This window comes from Mesocricetus auratus, unplaced genomic scaffold (genome assembly GCF_017639785.1).
Source record: "Mesocricetus auratus isolate SY011 unplaced genomic scaffold, BCM_Maur_2.0 Super-Scaffold_100013, whole genome shotgun sequence".
In the NCBI taxonomy this organism is placed as follows: domain Eukaryota; kingdom Metazoa; phylum Chordata; class Mammalia; order Rodentia; family Cricetidae; genus Mesocricetus; species Mesocricetus auratus.
The window spans coordinates 79,053,528-79,066,901 of NW_024429196.1; the positions used below are offsets into that span (position 1 = coordinate 79,053,528).

Genomic DNA, 13,374 nt, shown 5'->3' on the forward strand with positions numbered 1-13,374 from the left:
CTATTGTTAAGACAAGGGATGGGAGGTGAGACAGAGAGCAGCAAATACCGGTCCCTCTTCAGGGACAAACTGAAATTTTCTCCAAAAGCAGCACACGTAAAATCTCAGCTTTTGCTCACCAACAATCCAGACAGCTAGACACAAAGGTATCAGTGTTGCTTCTCTTGGGGGAAGGTAACGCATTAACAGGAGGCAGCATCTGCTTGTGTTCTCAAAGCTACACCAAGGGCACCCACCGAGCAGCCACGGAACTATAGACAGGAGACGTCCTTGAAACGATGGAGCATGAACCTGCCTTCAAAGAGCCTTGGCTACAGGGAGAGCAAACCTTTGAAGAGGCATGTAGACGTTTTCTCCGGGTGAGGATCCAAGACTTGACTTTCTGGCTTTATGTAGGACATGTGGCAGACCATGGAGAAACCCATCAGGAAGTGGCTCATGGCAAGCAGGCCAGCGTCTTCTCCAGAGAGCTGCTGTCGGGTGTGTGGGGATAATGGATGTAAATTCTTTGTAGAAGGCACTATCTAGGGATGGATTATTAGTAATGCAAACTGATGGAGTGGAGTTACAGAACCACAGCGTGTGGCCCTGGGAGTAACCAAGGGCTAACCTAATCCTCTACATCCAACCAGTCGGAACAACAGGAACTAGCCAAGGATGGTGGCTAGAATCATATCAGGAACCAGAAACAGCGTCTAAACCTCAGACTCCGGTCGGCTTCCCTAATCCCTGGATTTCTGTCTTCCCATATGTCCCATCGCTTGCCACAGTGAAGGACACTCAGTCAGTCTGCCCCCAACCTGCCTGACTCTCAGAACACACCCAGCATCATGGGCCAGTGGGCAACCAGAGGCAGAAATTCAGACTCCCAGTGTCATACTCAGCGATCACATTCAGTCTCACAAATGTTTAAGTGAGCCAAGAAGTACAGTAGAGCAAAGGTCTCCTGGTCATCTCCTGTGAACAGATTGCAGTAGTCCTGTTTGACCTGAAAGCCCCCCAGTGCCCACAACAAAATTATGACAGTAATTTTCTAGTTTTGTGACTGTTTCCTTAGTGGATCTATTCTTGTGACATGCCTCAAAATCCCGAGGAAAGAGCCCCAGAGGGCTGTGCAGGGTTGTTCTAAATGGCCTCAGAAGACTCTTGCACCTGCCTGAACTTGTGGTAGATTGTCCCAACACTCACACATTTGAAAAGAGAAGAAAGCATTCTTTACAAGACATATGTGAGAAATCCCCCCAAGGAGATCCTGGAAAGAAATAGAGTGAAAAGGGGGTGGGGATCTGGCCCAAAGAGCTCAAGAAAAGAATAAATAACCAGATGGGAAAATTGCAAATCAAGACTTGAGTGTCAGAACACAAGAGCTAGCAAATTGAGACAGAGCCTTTGGCGCACTTGGGGCCAAAGTCAGTGTCTCTGTGAGGTCACTGCCAGCTACAGAATACGGGTGTCCTATGTGCCGATTCTTCCCCCAATTGGGTAAGAGTGTCTTTGAAGAAATAGAACCACTCATCGGAGGAGGAACCAACCCTTGGAAGCAATTAAGATGGCGGAACAATTTGACAAATGTGTACTTGAGTTTTGGCCTCAGCTGGTATTCAAGCAGAAAGGAAAGCCCAGAGTCTTGAGACATGAGTACACCCCAAGGTGTACAGACTTCTGGTTCTAGAGAAAGCTTTTCTCCCACAAACATACGTCCATATGCGTTAGTACCCAGAAAAGCTAGATCTATTCTTAGTTGTTGAACTCCTCAGATGCTTGAAGACAGCTCTGAGATCTGAAACTCCAGGAAGGCCCAAGCTGCAGGTTGGCGACATGACCTGACAACTCTGCGCCAGGGCTTCTTCTTAGGGGCCGGTATGCAAAACCTGACACTTTGGTCCCCACCTCAACGTGTGTTGGTCACAAACTGGATTATAACTTCAGTATTCCCACAAAACAAATGACTGTATCTTTCCCACTTCAATCTCCACTCTGGTTCCAGGCTTTGCTGGGTCCTTCTCTACCACCCAGGTGTGCACCAGGATTTCTGAGAGACTCAGGGTGCTATGCTCATGAATGGCTCCTAAAGAAAGACTCGCAGAGAAAGAAGCCAGCCCCCTTCCCGGAACAGGTGCCTGTCTCAGACCCCATTGATGGAAACGTTCACAGACATGTGTGTTTCTTGACAGGTGCCACTGCTGCTTCATCTCCAAATAAGCACACAGAGATGCTATATTAATTACAAAACTGTTGGCCGATGGCAAGGGCTTCCTAATGGCTAGCTCTGTCTTAATTATTAACTCATTTCTATAAAATCTATGTGTTTCCACATGGTCATGTCTTATCGTAGAAGGGTCCGGACCCGTTACTCCTTTCACTGCTAAATGGCATCTCTTCATGGTCTCTCTCCGCCTTCCTTTCCCAGAATTCCCCCCCCCCCTCTCATAGTCCCACCTATCTTCCCACCTCTATTGGCCAAGCAGTGTTTTATTCATCAACCAATGAGAGAAACACTTGGCCTTCTTGTTCAGAAATCCTCCCCCCCTTCAGATGCATTAACAGTAGGACTTGGCACAGCCAGAAGATAAAGCCATAGTCTTCACTGTGACATGTCCTCTCTGAGTCTCACTTTAAACTCTTTGTAATGAGAAGTCACAAGGGACAAGACACACAATGGAGTCAGCTACATTCTTGCCACCTGCTACAATGTACTAATAGGGTAGGTAGGAGTGCTTTTTTAGGAAAAAAGAAAGAAGCAAGGTCTGAAACAGTTCCCCTTTGATCTTGTCCCTTCCTTGTCTGTGTGGCCTCCTCAAGCAGGATCGGGCTATATTTAGGACCTTAGTAAGTCCCCAGTGAATGTGTGCTGTGTGGATGAAAAGGACCAGCTCACCGACACACCGTGTATGTTCATGAAATGAGATGGAGGAGTGGGCAGATGTTTGTAAACTCTGAAAAACTTCCCCAGTGCGTCCTCAGAGAACATCAAGAAGGCAGGAGTGCCACACGGCAGGGGGAAATGTTCTCAGGCCATTCTGGAATATGGCCAGAGGGGAAGTGTTCCTGGCTTGGGAATCATCAGGACCAGCCTCCGCCTGTCCACAAAGCAGCCCTCACTCTGCTGTGATGAGAGCAGCCAGGCCCCAGGGCATCATTTCCCCTCCAGTCATGGGTCCTGCTGAGAACTGGGAAATGTTGGGCCCCCTGTGTATTTCAGCAGCTTCTCTTTGTCAGTGTCCTGAGCACGAAGAAGGAAGGGTCAACTAGACCAGTATTCAAGCAGTCTGGCTATATCATGCATGGGGTATATTCCCTGTTGGCCGGTTAGGGTCTGTGCCACTTCGGTTGTGGTCCTAGGAGGAAATGTCACCACCACTTTCAGACACATGGTCAGGAACATTTCCTTTATATAAAAATGTCACAAATTGATACTGAGAATGAAAACTGGGCAGTGATTCCATGTGGTGTTCATGCTAAACCCTGAGGCCATCCTTGTCACTCAGGTTTCTAATTCAGGTCATTGAGTGTCAATGTCCCCCGTGGCCTCAGTAGCACCAGGGGATTGCCAGGATGAGAAATGAGAGCCATAGGCCATGGGAATACTGTACAGGAACCAGACATCCTCACAGAGTGGCAAACCTAAAATGGCATCCTTTTCTGCACCACACAGAATGCCATATATGATACGTCGTCTCCTGTGTCAAGCAAGTCTCTGGGGGGGGTGAACTGGTGCTATTGCCAGGTGACCCACGCCATAGCTTGTGTTTTCACTAAAATGGGCATCTTTCTTCTAAGATAAATTTATTTGTTGCAGTTAACAAGCTACATAGTATACCCCATTGTAGAGGCTAATCTAAAACTTTGATTCCAAAACCATAGTTCACATACCTTGGTTGCTTGTCAGTAAAATGGGAATAATAGCTTCCATTTTGGGTACCATTAGGCTGGGATGCAGATCTCTTGTTTGTTGTCCTGGTCAAAATCATCATGTTTATTAATAGACAGGTCAATTCCTCCTACAGAAAGGACAAGAAGGCTTTTGTAAATCCAAAATGGACACCCACTCAATGTTCTCTACTCTGGCTTTGAGGATACCAAAGTGCAAATAATGTTTGAAACAGGCCCCTGACATGGTTCCCTGAGAAAATGGAGAACGTACATACCCCTTGTAAGAGCCATCTCTGCCGGGCGTTGGTGGCGCACGCCTTTAATCCCAGCACTCGGGAGGCAGAGGCAGGTGGATCTCTGTGAGTTTGAGGCCAGGCTGGACCGATAGCCTCCAAAACAATACAGAGAAACCCTGTCTCGTAAAAACCAAAAAAAAAAAAAAAAAAAAAAAAGAGCCATCTCCCTGACAGCACCTTCTACAATGGTTACAGATGATTGACGCTCCTTGTTGATTTCCTCCTTGCCAGGTCGGTGGCCACACGATGCTGCCCATCCGCTGGATGCCTCCAGAGAGCATCATGTACAGGAAATTTACCACCGAGAGCGACGTCTGGAGCCTGGGGGTCGTGTTGTGGGAGATCTTCACCTATGGCAAGCAGCCCTGGTATCAGCTGTCAAACAACGAGGTGTGCAATGGTTTGGGAGGGACCCTCCCCAGCACACACACACACACACATACAAACACACACCACTACCAACCCATGTATTTTCAATCTGCTGTTTTCTGGATGCACAGCTGCAGCCCGCGGTGCAACCAGCCTGCAGCGTGTCTGTGTTGGACACACAGCATTCCCTCAGCATCTCCTGTCCCTCTCAGATCCATGCCCGTCTTTTAATTCAGCTCTGATAGACAGTGACCCTAATCACATCTGCTGCCTGGGGTTCCCTGCCAGTCAACACCTCATGCAAAAAAAGTGATTTGGGTTCTATCTCTAGCAGGGACAACCTGAAAACACACAGGACTTCCTATGTGAACTTTAGATGACCCTTTGTGAATAAGTCAGGCTTTTGCCAGCTTTGTAAGAACCAGAGTGGCTCCTTCCCTTGTGAGAAGGCAGTGACAGGGTTTTCCTCTGAGGCTGAGATAAGCGGGCCATGAGTTCAAGGCTGGCCTGGGATACACAGCAAGACCATGCCTAAAAACCGCTCTCCCTGGAAATCCACAAGGGGAGTCTTGGTGAAGGGGCAGAGAGGAAAGCACCACCATGTAGGTGCACAGGGAAGCTAATTCCAGAACGCTGCCACACTCTACTGTGACTGTGGATCCTAAGCTTATTACATCTCCAACGAATAACCACAAAAGAGACATTTTAAAAGAACAAACATGGACTGGTAACTGATTGGCCGCCCCTCAGTAAGGGCTGGTGTAGCCTCACGGTGGGTGGGATGACAACATTCAGCCCCTTGTAGCAAAGATAGGGTTTTATGGGAAGCTTGAAGGGAGGAGGTGGAAGGCTCCCAGCCCGAAGACATGCTAGACGGTTAAGGAGACACGGGTGCTGGCTGCCCCTATGTAGTAAGCACACGCTGTGTATGCACAGACACGCGTGTCTCAAGGGATCCCGCGCTGGCCTCCAGAAACAAGCGCAAATGGTTTGACTTGACTTTTAAACAGTTAAGGAAAGGAGAAGCCCTCCCTTGCTCCTCCTGCACTGATGTCCCACACCCATGGCCCCTTCTCCTGCCAACCCTGCCTCTGGTCTCCCTGCAGGTGATAGAATGCATCACCCAGGGCCGAGTCCTGCAGCGGCCCCGCACGTGCCCCCAGGAGGTCTACGAGCTGATGCTGGGCTGCTGGCAGCGCGAGCCGCACATGAGGAAGAGCATCAAGGGCATCCACGCGCTCCTGCAGAACTTGGCCAAGGCATCTCCCATCTACCTGGACGTCCTGGGCTAGGCCCCCTTCTCCCCAGACCCACCCTTCCCGACGCACTCCCCAGACTGGCCGACACGATGAACCTCTTAACTACCGCCGGGTGTCACGACCTTGCCGGTCCCTCCCGCTCTGACAGTATTGACAAGACGAGGAGCCGGCTTCTGGAGGGAAGCAGTGTGTACTTCTCCATCCACAGACAGCATTAACTCGCTTTTGGCGTCGTCTCTTTCTCTCTTCCCATCTCCTCTGGTTTGTTTGTCTCTTTCTTTGGCCCCTTTCAGCTCTTATGTTTGGTCCTCCCCTGCTTCCTCAGCCTCTCTCCTTGATCGATCTGGCTTCTGTATTCCTATTAACTGTACATAGACAAAGGCCTTAAAAAAAAACCTAATTTGTTATATCCGCAGACACTCCAGTTTGCCCACCACAACTAGCAATGCCTTGTTGTATCCCTGCCTTTGACGTGGATGAAAAAAAGGGAAATCAAACATCTCACTTAAACCGCCACTTCCGATGTACAGACATGGGGCATTTCTATGGATTCACTTCTATTATTTATTTATTTATCTATTTATTTATTTATCATTTATTTATTATTACTCTTCTTATTGTTTTCTGATGGCTTTAGCCTGTGTATGGGAAGGAAAAGTTGTGTACAACCTAGGAAAATCTTATTTGCGGGAGATGAAAACCAGAGAGAAAGAAGTGTTACTATAAACCACAGCATGATCGGGACAGAGACAACCAATGGAGCCGTCTGGGGTCAGTCCCTGCTTAGGAAAACCCAGCGACTGTTGGCTGGGAGGAGCACATTCGGCACCATCCCACCGAGGACCTTTCTGAGGAGGAAAGAGGATGTTGAATTAATTCTGTGTCATGGACAGAGTTTCCAGTCACAGATACCGGCCGGCGACGGAAAGAAAAGCTGGCTTCAGTGGGACCCAGATGGCACACCGTGCATTCAGACAGCGCATTGTGGCCGGGCCTGGTGAACAGAGTTGATGTGTCCCTCAAGTGTTATCTACCAAGCTTTTGTCAAATTCAGTTGGAAAGAGGTACATTCTTGCTCAGATGTTACTTCGGGGTCAGATGGGAGAATCTGAGTCCTTGCTAAAGACAGGAGACGCTATCAATCCTGAGGTACGCTGTTACCTTGAACTTCTCAGACAGCAATTCCCTCCAACCCCAATCCCCGACTCTCACCCGTCTCTTAACTGTGCAAAACAAATGTGCATGGTCTTTGTCAATGGACACCCATGTTCAGGAACTGCTGCGCCAGCTCTGGTGCCCGTCAGGTAGGGCAGATCTGTAAGAAGTCTAATTTATGCAACGTACGGAGAGTAACCAGACCAGCAGCCGAGAACACTCTACGGTTGGTGGCGATGGGCTTACCTAGTAGGTGTGCTGATGCCTGGGTGTCTTCATTCACCTCAAACCCATAGGAGTGTGGGACAGTCAGAATCCATCCCTGAGGGGAAGGAAGACTCTCTTGGGGACAGCACCTGAGTTCACATTCAGTGTGTCCAGGTCAAGCCTCTTGCTCTGGGCTCTGTTTGGGAGAGTAGTTCCACTCCTACATACTCACTGTTAGTGTGCTCTTTTGTTATCTATACTCCGTTAAAAACTAAAAAAAAAAAAGAAAAAAGAAGACGAAAGAAAAATAATAAATTGACCCTGTATGGCTGAGCCTGGAGATATTGCTTCTGGGTATGACCACTGGTTTTACTAAGAGAAAGTGTAAATTTAAATAGAAATTTACAGTTATTAGGGTAGTCAGTTAGACCAAGGGAGAACAGCATTTCCGTTTCTCTGTCCCCCTCTGTGAGGGGAAGTTCGATAAACTTGACATCTTCATAACACGAGCCAGATTGGAAGGGAGTGACTTAATTCGCCTTAGCACATTTTATTTGGTATTTATCTCTGAAGGTGCAAGAGCTCTGGGTAGGTTTCATTTGTGCCCACTAATGTCTGGAGCACTGTGTTTTCTAGTATAGACTTTGAAAGCTGGATCTCAAAATAAAACAAAAATAAATCTAAAACAAAAGCTCAGTGTCAACGAGCAGAGAACAGAAGGTGAGTCAGGGGGCCTCGCTCAAGGGAGGGGGTCACATAAGGCGGACACCGTGGTCCCTTCTGTTGCACTGGCCCATGGGACAGGAGTTATATGTCTTCTTTGTCCATTAAAGCAAACCCCTCCGGACCACCTATAACAATATACCGAAAGCCATATCTCCGTGGTGTATACAGTCACGTATATATCATACAAAGGACCCGTGGTACTGTCACAACACTGTGGAACTGTGAAGCTTTGCACGTCCATGCTGCCCTGGAGTCCATCAGCAGTGACATAGGTCGGCCGCTGTGAGTCTGACCAGTTGACCTGGGAGAAAAAGCTGCAAGTTGTTCAGCAGAGGGGATGGCTCTGTCAGAGGCTAATGTTAGAGGGCGGGGCATGCAGGTTTACATCCAAGGTCTATATTGAGAATGTGAGAGCATTCCATTCCAGCTTTGTATTTTCCTTGTAAGGAAAAAAAAGCGAAAGAGAGAGAGAGAGATTCTTATACTTTCTGACAGGTCCCTGAAGGTCTTCAAATGGAAGTGTCTATGCAAGTGAAAATTTTTATAGTCATTTATACTGATTATTATTACTATTAATTATTATTATTCCCTCTGTTGTCTCGAGAACATGTGCAGATTTCAGAGCATCACAGAACATCTGATTGCTTCTTAAGTAGTTGGATGAGTTGAGGACATCTTATAATAGTTGCCATTATTCATCTATTATCCCCTTTCCTGTGGTATTTTAATTTTTAGGAAAGAAACGTTCTTGTTCTACCATGCATCCCTCTCCAAGTAGGACAAACCTGGTGGTAGTGAACCAAAATCTCCACCTGAGCCCCTTCCGACATCCATTCCATTCCTAACCCGCTCGATGGTTTCTGGGCACCTTTTGCATGTGTCGGCAAATTACTCATATTTTTCATGAGGGAATAGAGACTCAGAAGCTCAGAGGCCATGGGCTTCACCCAAGTCTGCCCACTACATCTGCTAGCACACACACAAGACATTCAGGAAGGAAAGCATGCTAGCATGTCTGTGAAGCAGGGCGGGGAGGTCAGGGCGAAAGGGAACACATGCAGTCCAAGCAGCAGCAGCGGGGATGCCGTATCACGTGCTTCTGCTGACTCCCACACACTGAGCCGACGTCACAATCAGCCTCATTTAGAAAACGCTTCAAACACTGCCATCAAGGGTTCTATCAGAAATCATTCGCACATGCTCACATCAGCCCCGCTCATGGTGTTTTCATGTACTTTATATATATATATAAAATATATATATACACATATATAATATGCGTTATAAACACTTGATTTATACATATACAAATGCACATGTGTAGTGTGTTTGTGTGTTTATGTATAAACATATAGGCACATGGTAATAGAAAAATTATAAGTAGGGTGCAATATGAATAATTTGCTTAAAATTTGCTAAATAACCAAAACTTCCCAATGTCGTGCGGCTGTTCGGGTTCCCATTCTCCATGTGGGTAAGGACCGCACCACTCTCCACTCTGAGCAGTCCTTGGATGGAAGACGCGTGGAAAGCCACACACTCCCTGGAACAACGGACTGAAAGCCATCCTCTCCATTAAGCATGTTCTCCAGCCCCTTGCAAAGGAAAAAATGCAGACAAACGGTCTCCTCGTGTGCAAGTCCGGGGACGGAGAAGCCAGTTCCCCACTCCCGCACACTCGCATCGCGCTCACCCTCTCCCGCTCCAATCCCATTCTAGATGCAGACTGCAGTGTGGTTGGGAGACCCGTGTCTTGAAGGCTGAATGACAAAACAACCAAGAATCCACACAGCAAGACGGGCAGCTTGCAGTCACCCCTCATCCACACGGGGAGCCACACCCCTGGTGTGAAGCGCTGTCTTTCTCGAGGCCTGGACAGCAGGGTCCCTGGTCCTTTCGAAAATGGGACTCCCAGCAATGCCTGGCGTTCAGTCATGTCTGATTTCTTAAACGGCAGCACAGGCACGTGTGTCCTCGTTGGTCCGCCTCCACACCCCCTTACCCCCGATTAGAGGGCTCCTACTTCCAAACTTGACCTTCGGTTTGGCCCCCACATCGTGGTCCAAGTAAATCTCGCGAGAGGAACGGCGAATGACCCAAATCCCCAGACGTCCAGGCTTGCAGTCTAAGCCAGGTCTTCACAATGCGTCGCTGGAACGCAGAGACTCGGGTTGTGATAGCTCAGGCTATCATAAAGTACCGGGGTGGGAGGGGTTCGTAGTTACGACAACAGTAGCGCAGGAAGGCATATTTCCTGGTTGTCAGGGCTGGACTCAGTCACCGCTGATAAAGTCAAAGGCCCCTAGCTATATTCTTAGCTGTGGCAACCTGCTCTTCTTCCCCCTGCGAATTCATTTACTTACGTTTTTATTTGCTTACAGACTTTCGGTCCATCCATCACAGACACGAAGCAAAAGCAATCGCGTGTACGTAAATGTGTTGCAAGAGAAACACTGTGAATCTCACAACCACCCCCAAGCAACTATGCCATCTTGATGTGTGTGTCTCAAGACGCGGTGAGGGAAAAGACAGGGACATCATTTTGCAGCCTGGGCCAGGTCCACGTTTATTTTTCCCCCCTTTGGTCTGTGGCGTTAAAGGAAAATGATCCTGAGTGGAGATCCACCGAATGTTCAGCGAGCTAGGCAAAGTATCATCCGCTGCTTGTCACTGTGCGTTCCAGCAGAAAGGAAAAACACAGAGGACGGAGAGATGAAACTTGATGTAGAGGTCTCTTATCTTACAGCTCCTTATCGCTTACCGTTGCTTAAAATGTATACAACAGCTGGGAATATTTTCGATACAAGGTATTTGAGTTAAATGTGAATTTTAAGTATGCACTCCTCTAAGGAATGAGCATATTATGGCAAAATATCTCTCCCCGCCTTCCTTACAAATCTGCCTAGAGATGGCTCCATTTGCTTAGGCAGTGGACAGGTGTTTGTATATACCCCAGGCCATACATACACTCATTTCACCATCTCTCTGCAGATGGATGGCCCCTTCAACAGTGACCTGGTATTTAGAACTCTACCTATTTGGTTACTTTATTTCCCTCTCAATGTGACGTCTCTGTGCCGGCTTTTTACCGGCTCTTACTCATTTTATTTTTTTATTTTTTTATTTTTTTTGCAATCTGTTTTGAGGTCCAGTGCTTCACTGAGACTCACTGCATCTTGGCTGATTTCAAAGTGACACCTGAATACAGTGTTCAAAAAAAAAAAGTTTGTTTGTAAATCATGTGACCAGCTTCTCTCAACCTGACATGGAATGTCTCTTGTACTACAGTGTATTTAATAATAAAAAAAAATGATGTCTTACAATAAATAACGTCCTCCACGAGAGGCGAGAAGTGGCAGTGCTTACTTTCTTAAGATGTACGGGATATCTGTGAAGCCTAGTACGGTATGGCCAAATGCACGTGTCCCCAGATAAGAGCACACGGACGCCTGCAGCCCCCGTGGTCTGAAGGCAGTGAGAGCCAGTGGTCTCTGAGAGGGAGAAGCTCTTTGCCCTCACGGCTGAACTTTTACCACCCATTGTATATGCCCAGAATGCTGCTACCCATTACTTCACAGCCTGACATTAATGTGACCTTTCTTCCGCCATCCTGGTCTGGTATCCTATAGTCACTGGTATCCTATAGCGGTCTTTGACTGTGGCCAGTGTGAACACAGAACAGAATATGAAATTGTGTTTCATTTCAATTAATTTGCATTTAAACTGCTGATGGTAGGCTAGTGGGCGACTATGCTGGCCAGGACAGAGTAAGAAGATGAGCCTGTCGTGTCTAAAAGTACAAACAGTCTCCTGAGTGTGTTTGCAGCGGCCTAGAATTGGGGTGTCACTGGGAAACCGGGTGAACTCAGGGGTGGGAGTGTTTCCCAGGATGTCACAGCCGCCTTTTCCAGTGTCCGCCCCCTTTCCCCTTGATGCTCTCTGGGAGACCTAGAAGCATCCAAACAGCTCTCCTGGTAGAGGCTCCAGAAGCACGCCGTTTGGCTGTGTACACCTCAGAGCGAACACCCCTGCACACCACCCCCCAGTGGTGAGGATGCGAATTTCCTCAGATTAACAAATTAACGGCAGCTGAGCAGAGACTGGGACGTTCAACAGGGTTAAGCGTCTCACTCAAGGAAAGCAGATTAAGGAAGAAAATGTAACCACTACTACCTTGATCAGCCGTAACTTAACTTAGACGTCCTAACTATGCGATACACAGTCCCCATCTCCGTCATCGCTACGACTACGGCGATGCCAATGGAAGCCTAGAACCCCAAAGTCAAGTGTTCTAGAACCTGGGCTTGTCCCTCTGTGCATCCCATCTAGCCTGCATTCTCCAAACACCCTGTCAGGCACCCTTAGTGTGCTTAGCTTCTTCAGCGAGGACATCACTGCCAAAGCACCGTCACTGCTTACCATGTCAACACAGGCACGCTGGTGTTTCAGCCTAAGTCACCTATTCGAAAGAATGGTCTCCACTTACAGGGCCACCAGGTGTCTATATTAGTTTCTCTTGGCTGACATAACAAATCACAGCAAACAGAGCTGCTTTGAGATAAGGCAAGTTCATTAACTCAGAGTGTCAGGGGCCTGAAGTCTGCAGGTGAGAGGGTTAGCAAGGGCATGTCCTCCCTTCAGAAGTTCAAGGGAGATTCTGTACCCCCCTCCCGCTCCCCCTCCCCCTCCCCCACTTCCACCCCAGACTCTGGTGGCTTCTGGTGTTTCTGTCCCCTGTATCTTCTGTGCAGGTATCTTCTTTGCTGGGTTATACTTTCACAACTGACTTACTTAATTTATATGATGTCAAAAGTGACTGCAGTTAGAGCTTGCCCAGACCATAGCGGAAATGTCAGTCAGTCAGCTTTTTTTTTTTTTAAATCACTGTGACAGAGTATCTGAGATAAACCATATACAAAGAAAGGTTGGTTTGCCTCACGGTTTCAGTCCACGGTGCCTGCCACAGCTCTGGTGCTTTGAACCGGTGGTGGCAGGAGAACACAGTAAAAGAGTTGTTTGCCTCAGGGTAGCCAACTAGGAGAGAGAGGGGGCAGGAAGCAGACAGACAGAGACAGAGGAAGAGGAAAAAGCAGCCAACCAGGTCTTAATATCCCCTTCCAGTGAATCCAACCTTCTTAACCTGAGCCACCTCCTAAGAGTTACACTACCCCAAGAGCCTCACGGGCCGGGAGCCAAGCCTTCAACACACAGCACTTGGTATCCACCTCACACAATGCTCTGCCGATCCTAGGAGCTAAGGTGTCAGCCTGTAGACACAGGATCTCCAGCACTGAGAATTTAAAACTGGCCAAGAGGATAAACTGCAAGGAACTGACCCGTGAACTGCGTGTTCACTGTACACCAGGAGGATTCGCATACTCATTCCTTGCCTTCTCTCAGTCCCAGACAACAGACGGAAACGGAGTGTCTGGCTGGGATAAGGAAGCCTTTTGGCTAGGGTCCGAGCCAGCAATGCTAACTCAGAGCTC

General features: G+C 48.0%; 1 protein-coding gene across 4 annotated transcripts in view; it reads left to right on the plus strand.

Annotated features, from left to right (window-relative positions):
- Window positions 1-11,212, plus strand: part of Ntrk2 (neurotrophic receptor tyrosine kinase 2) — a 337,851-nt gene extending 326,639 nt beyond the window's left edge. For all 4 annotated transcript variants that reach the window (XM_005078411.4, XM_013119299.3, XM_013119298.3 and 1 more), the window contains exons 17-18: window positions 4,401-4,559; window positions 5,645-11,212. In XM_005078411.4, coding sequence (XP_005078468.1) covers window positions 4,401-4,559; window positions 5,645-5,830 — 345 coding nt within the window. In that variant the 3' untranslated portion in view covers window positions 5,831-11,212. The remainder of the gene's footprint in view (window positions 1-4,400; window positions 4,560-5,644) is intronic.
- Window positions 11,213-13,374: the final 2,162 nt, after the last annotated feature.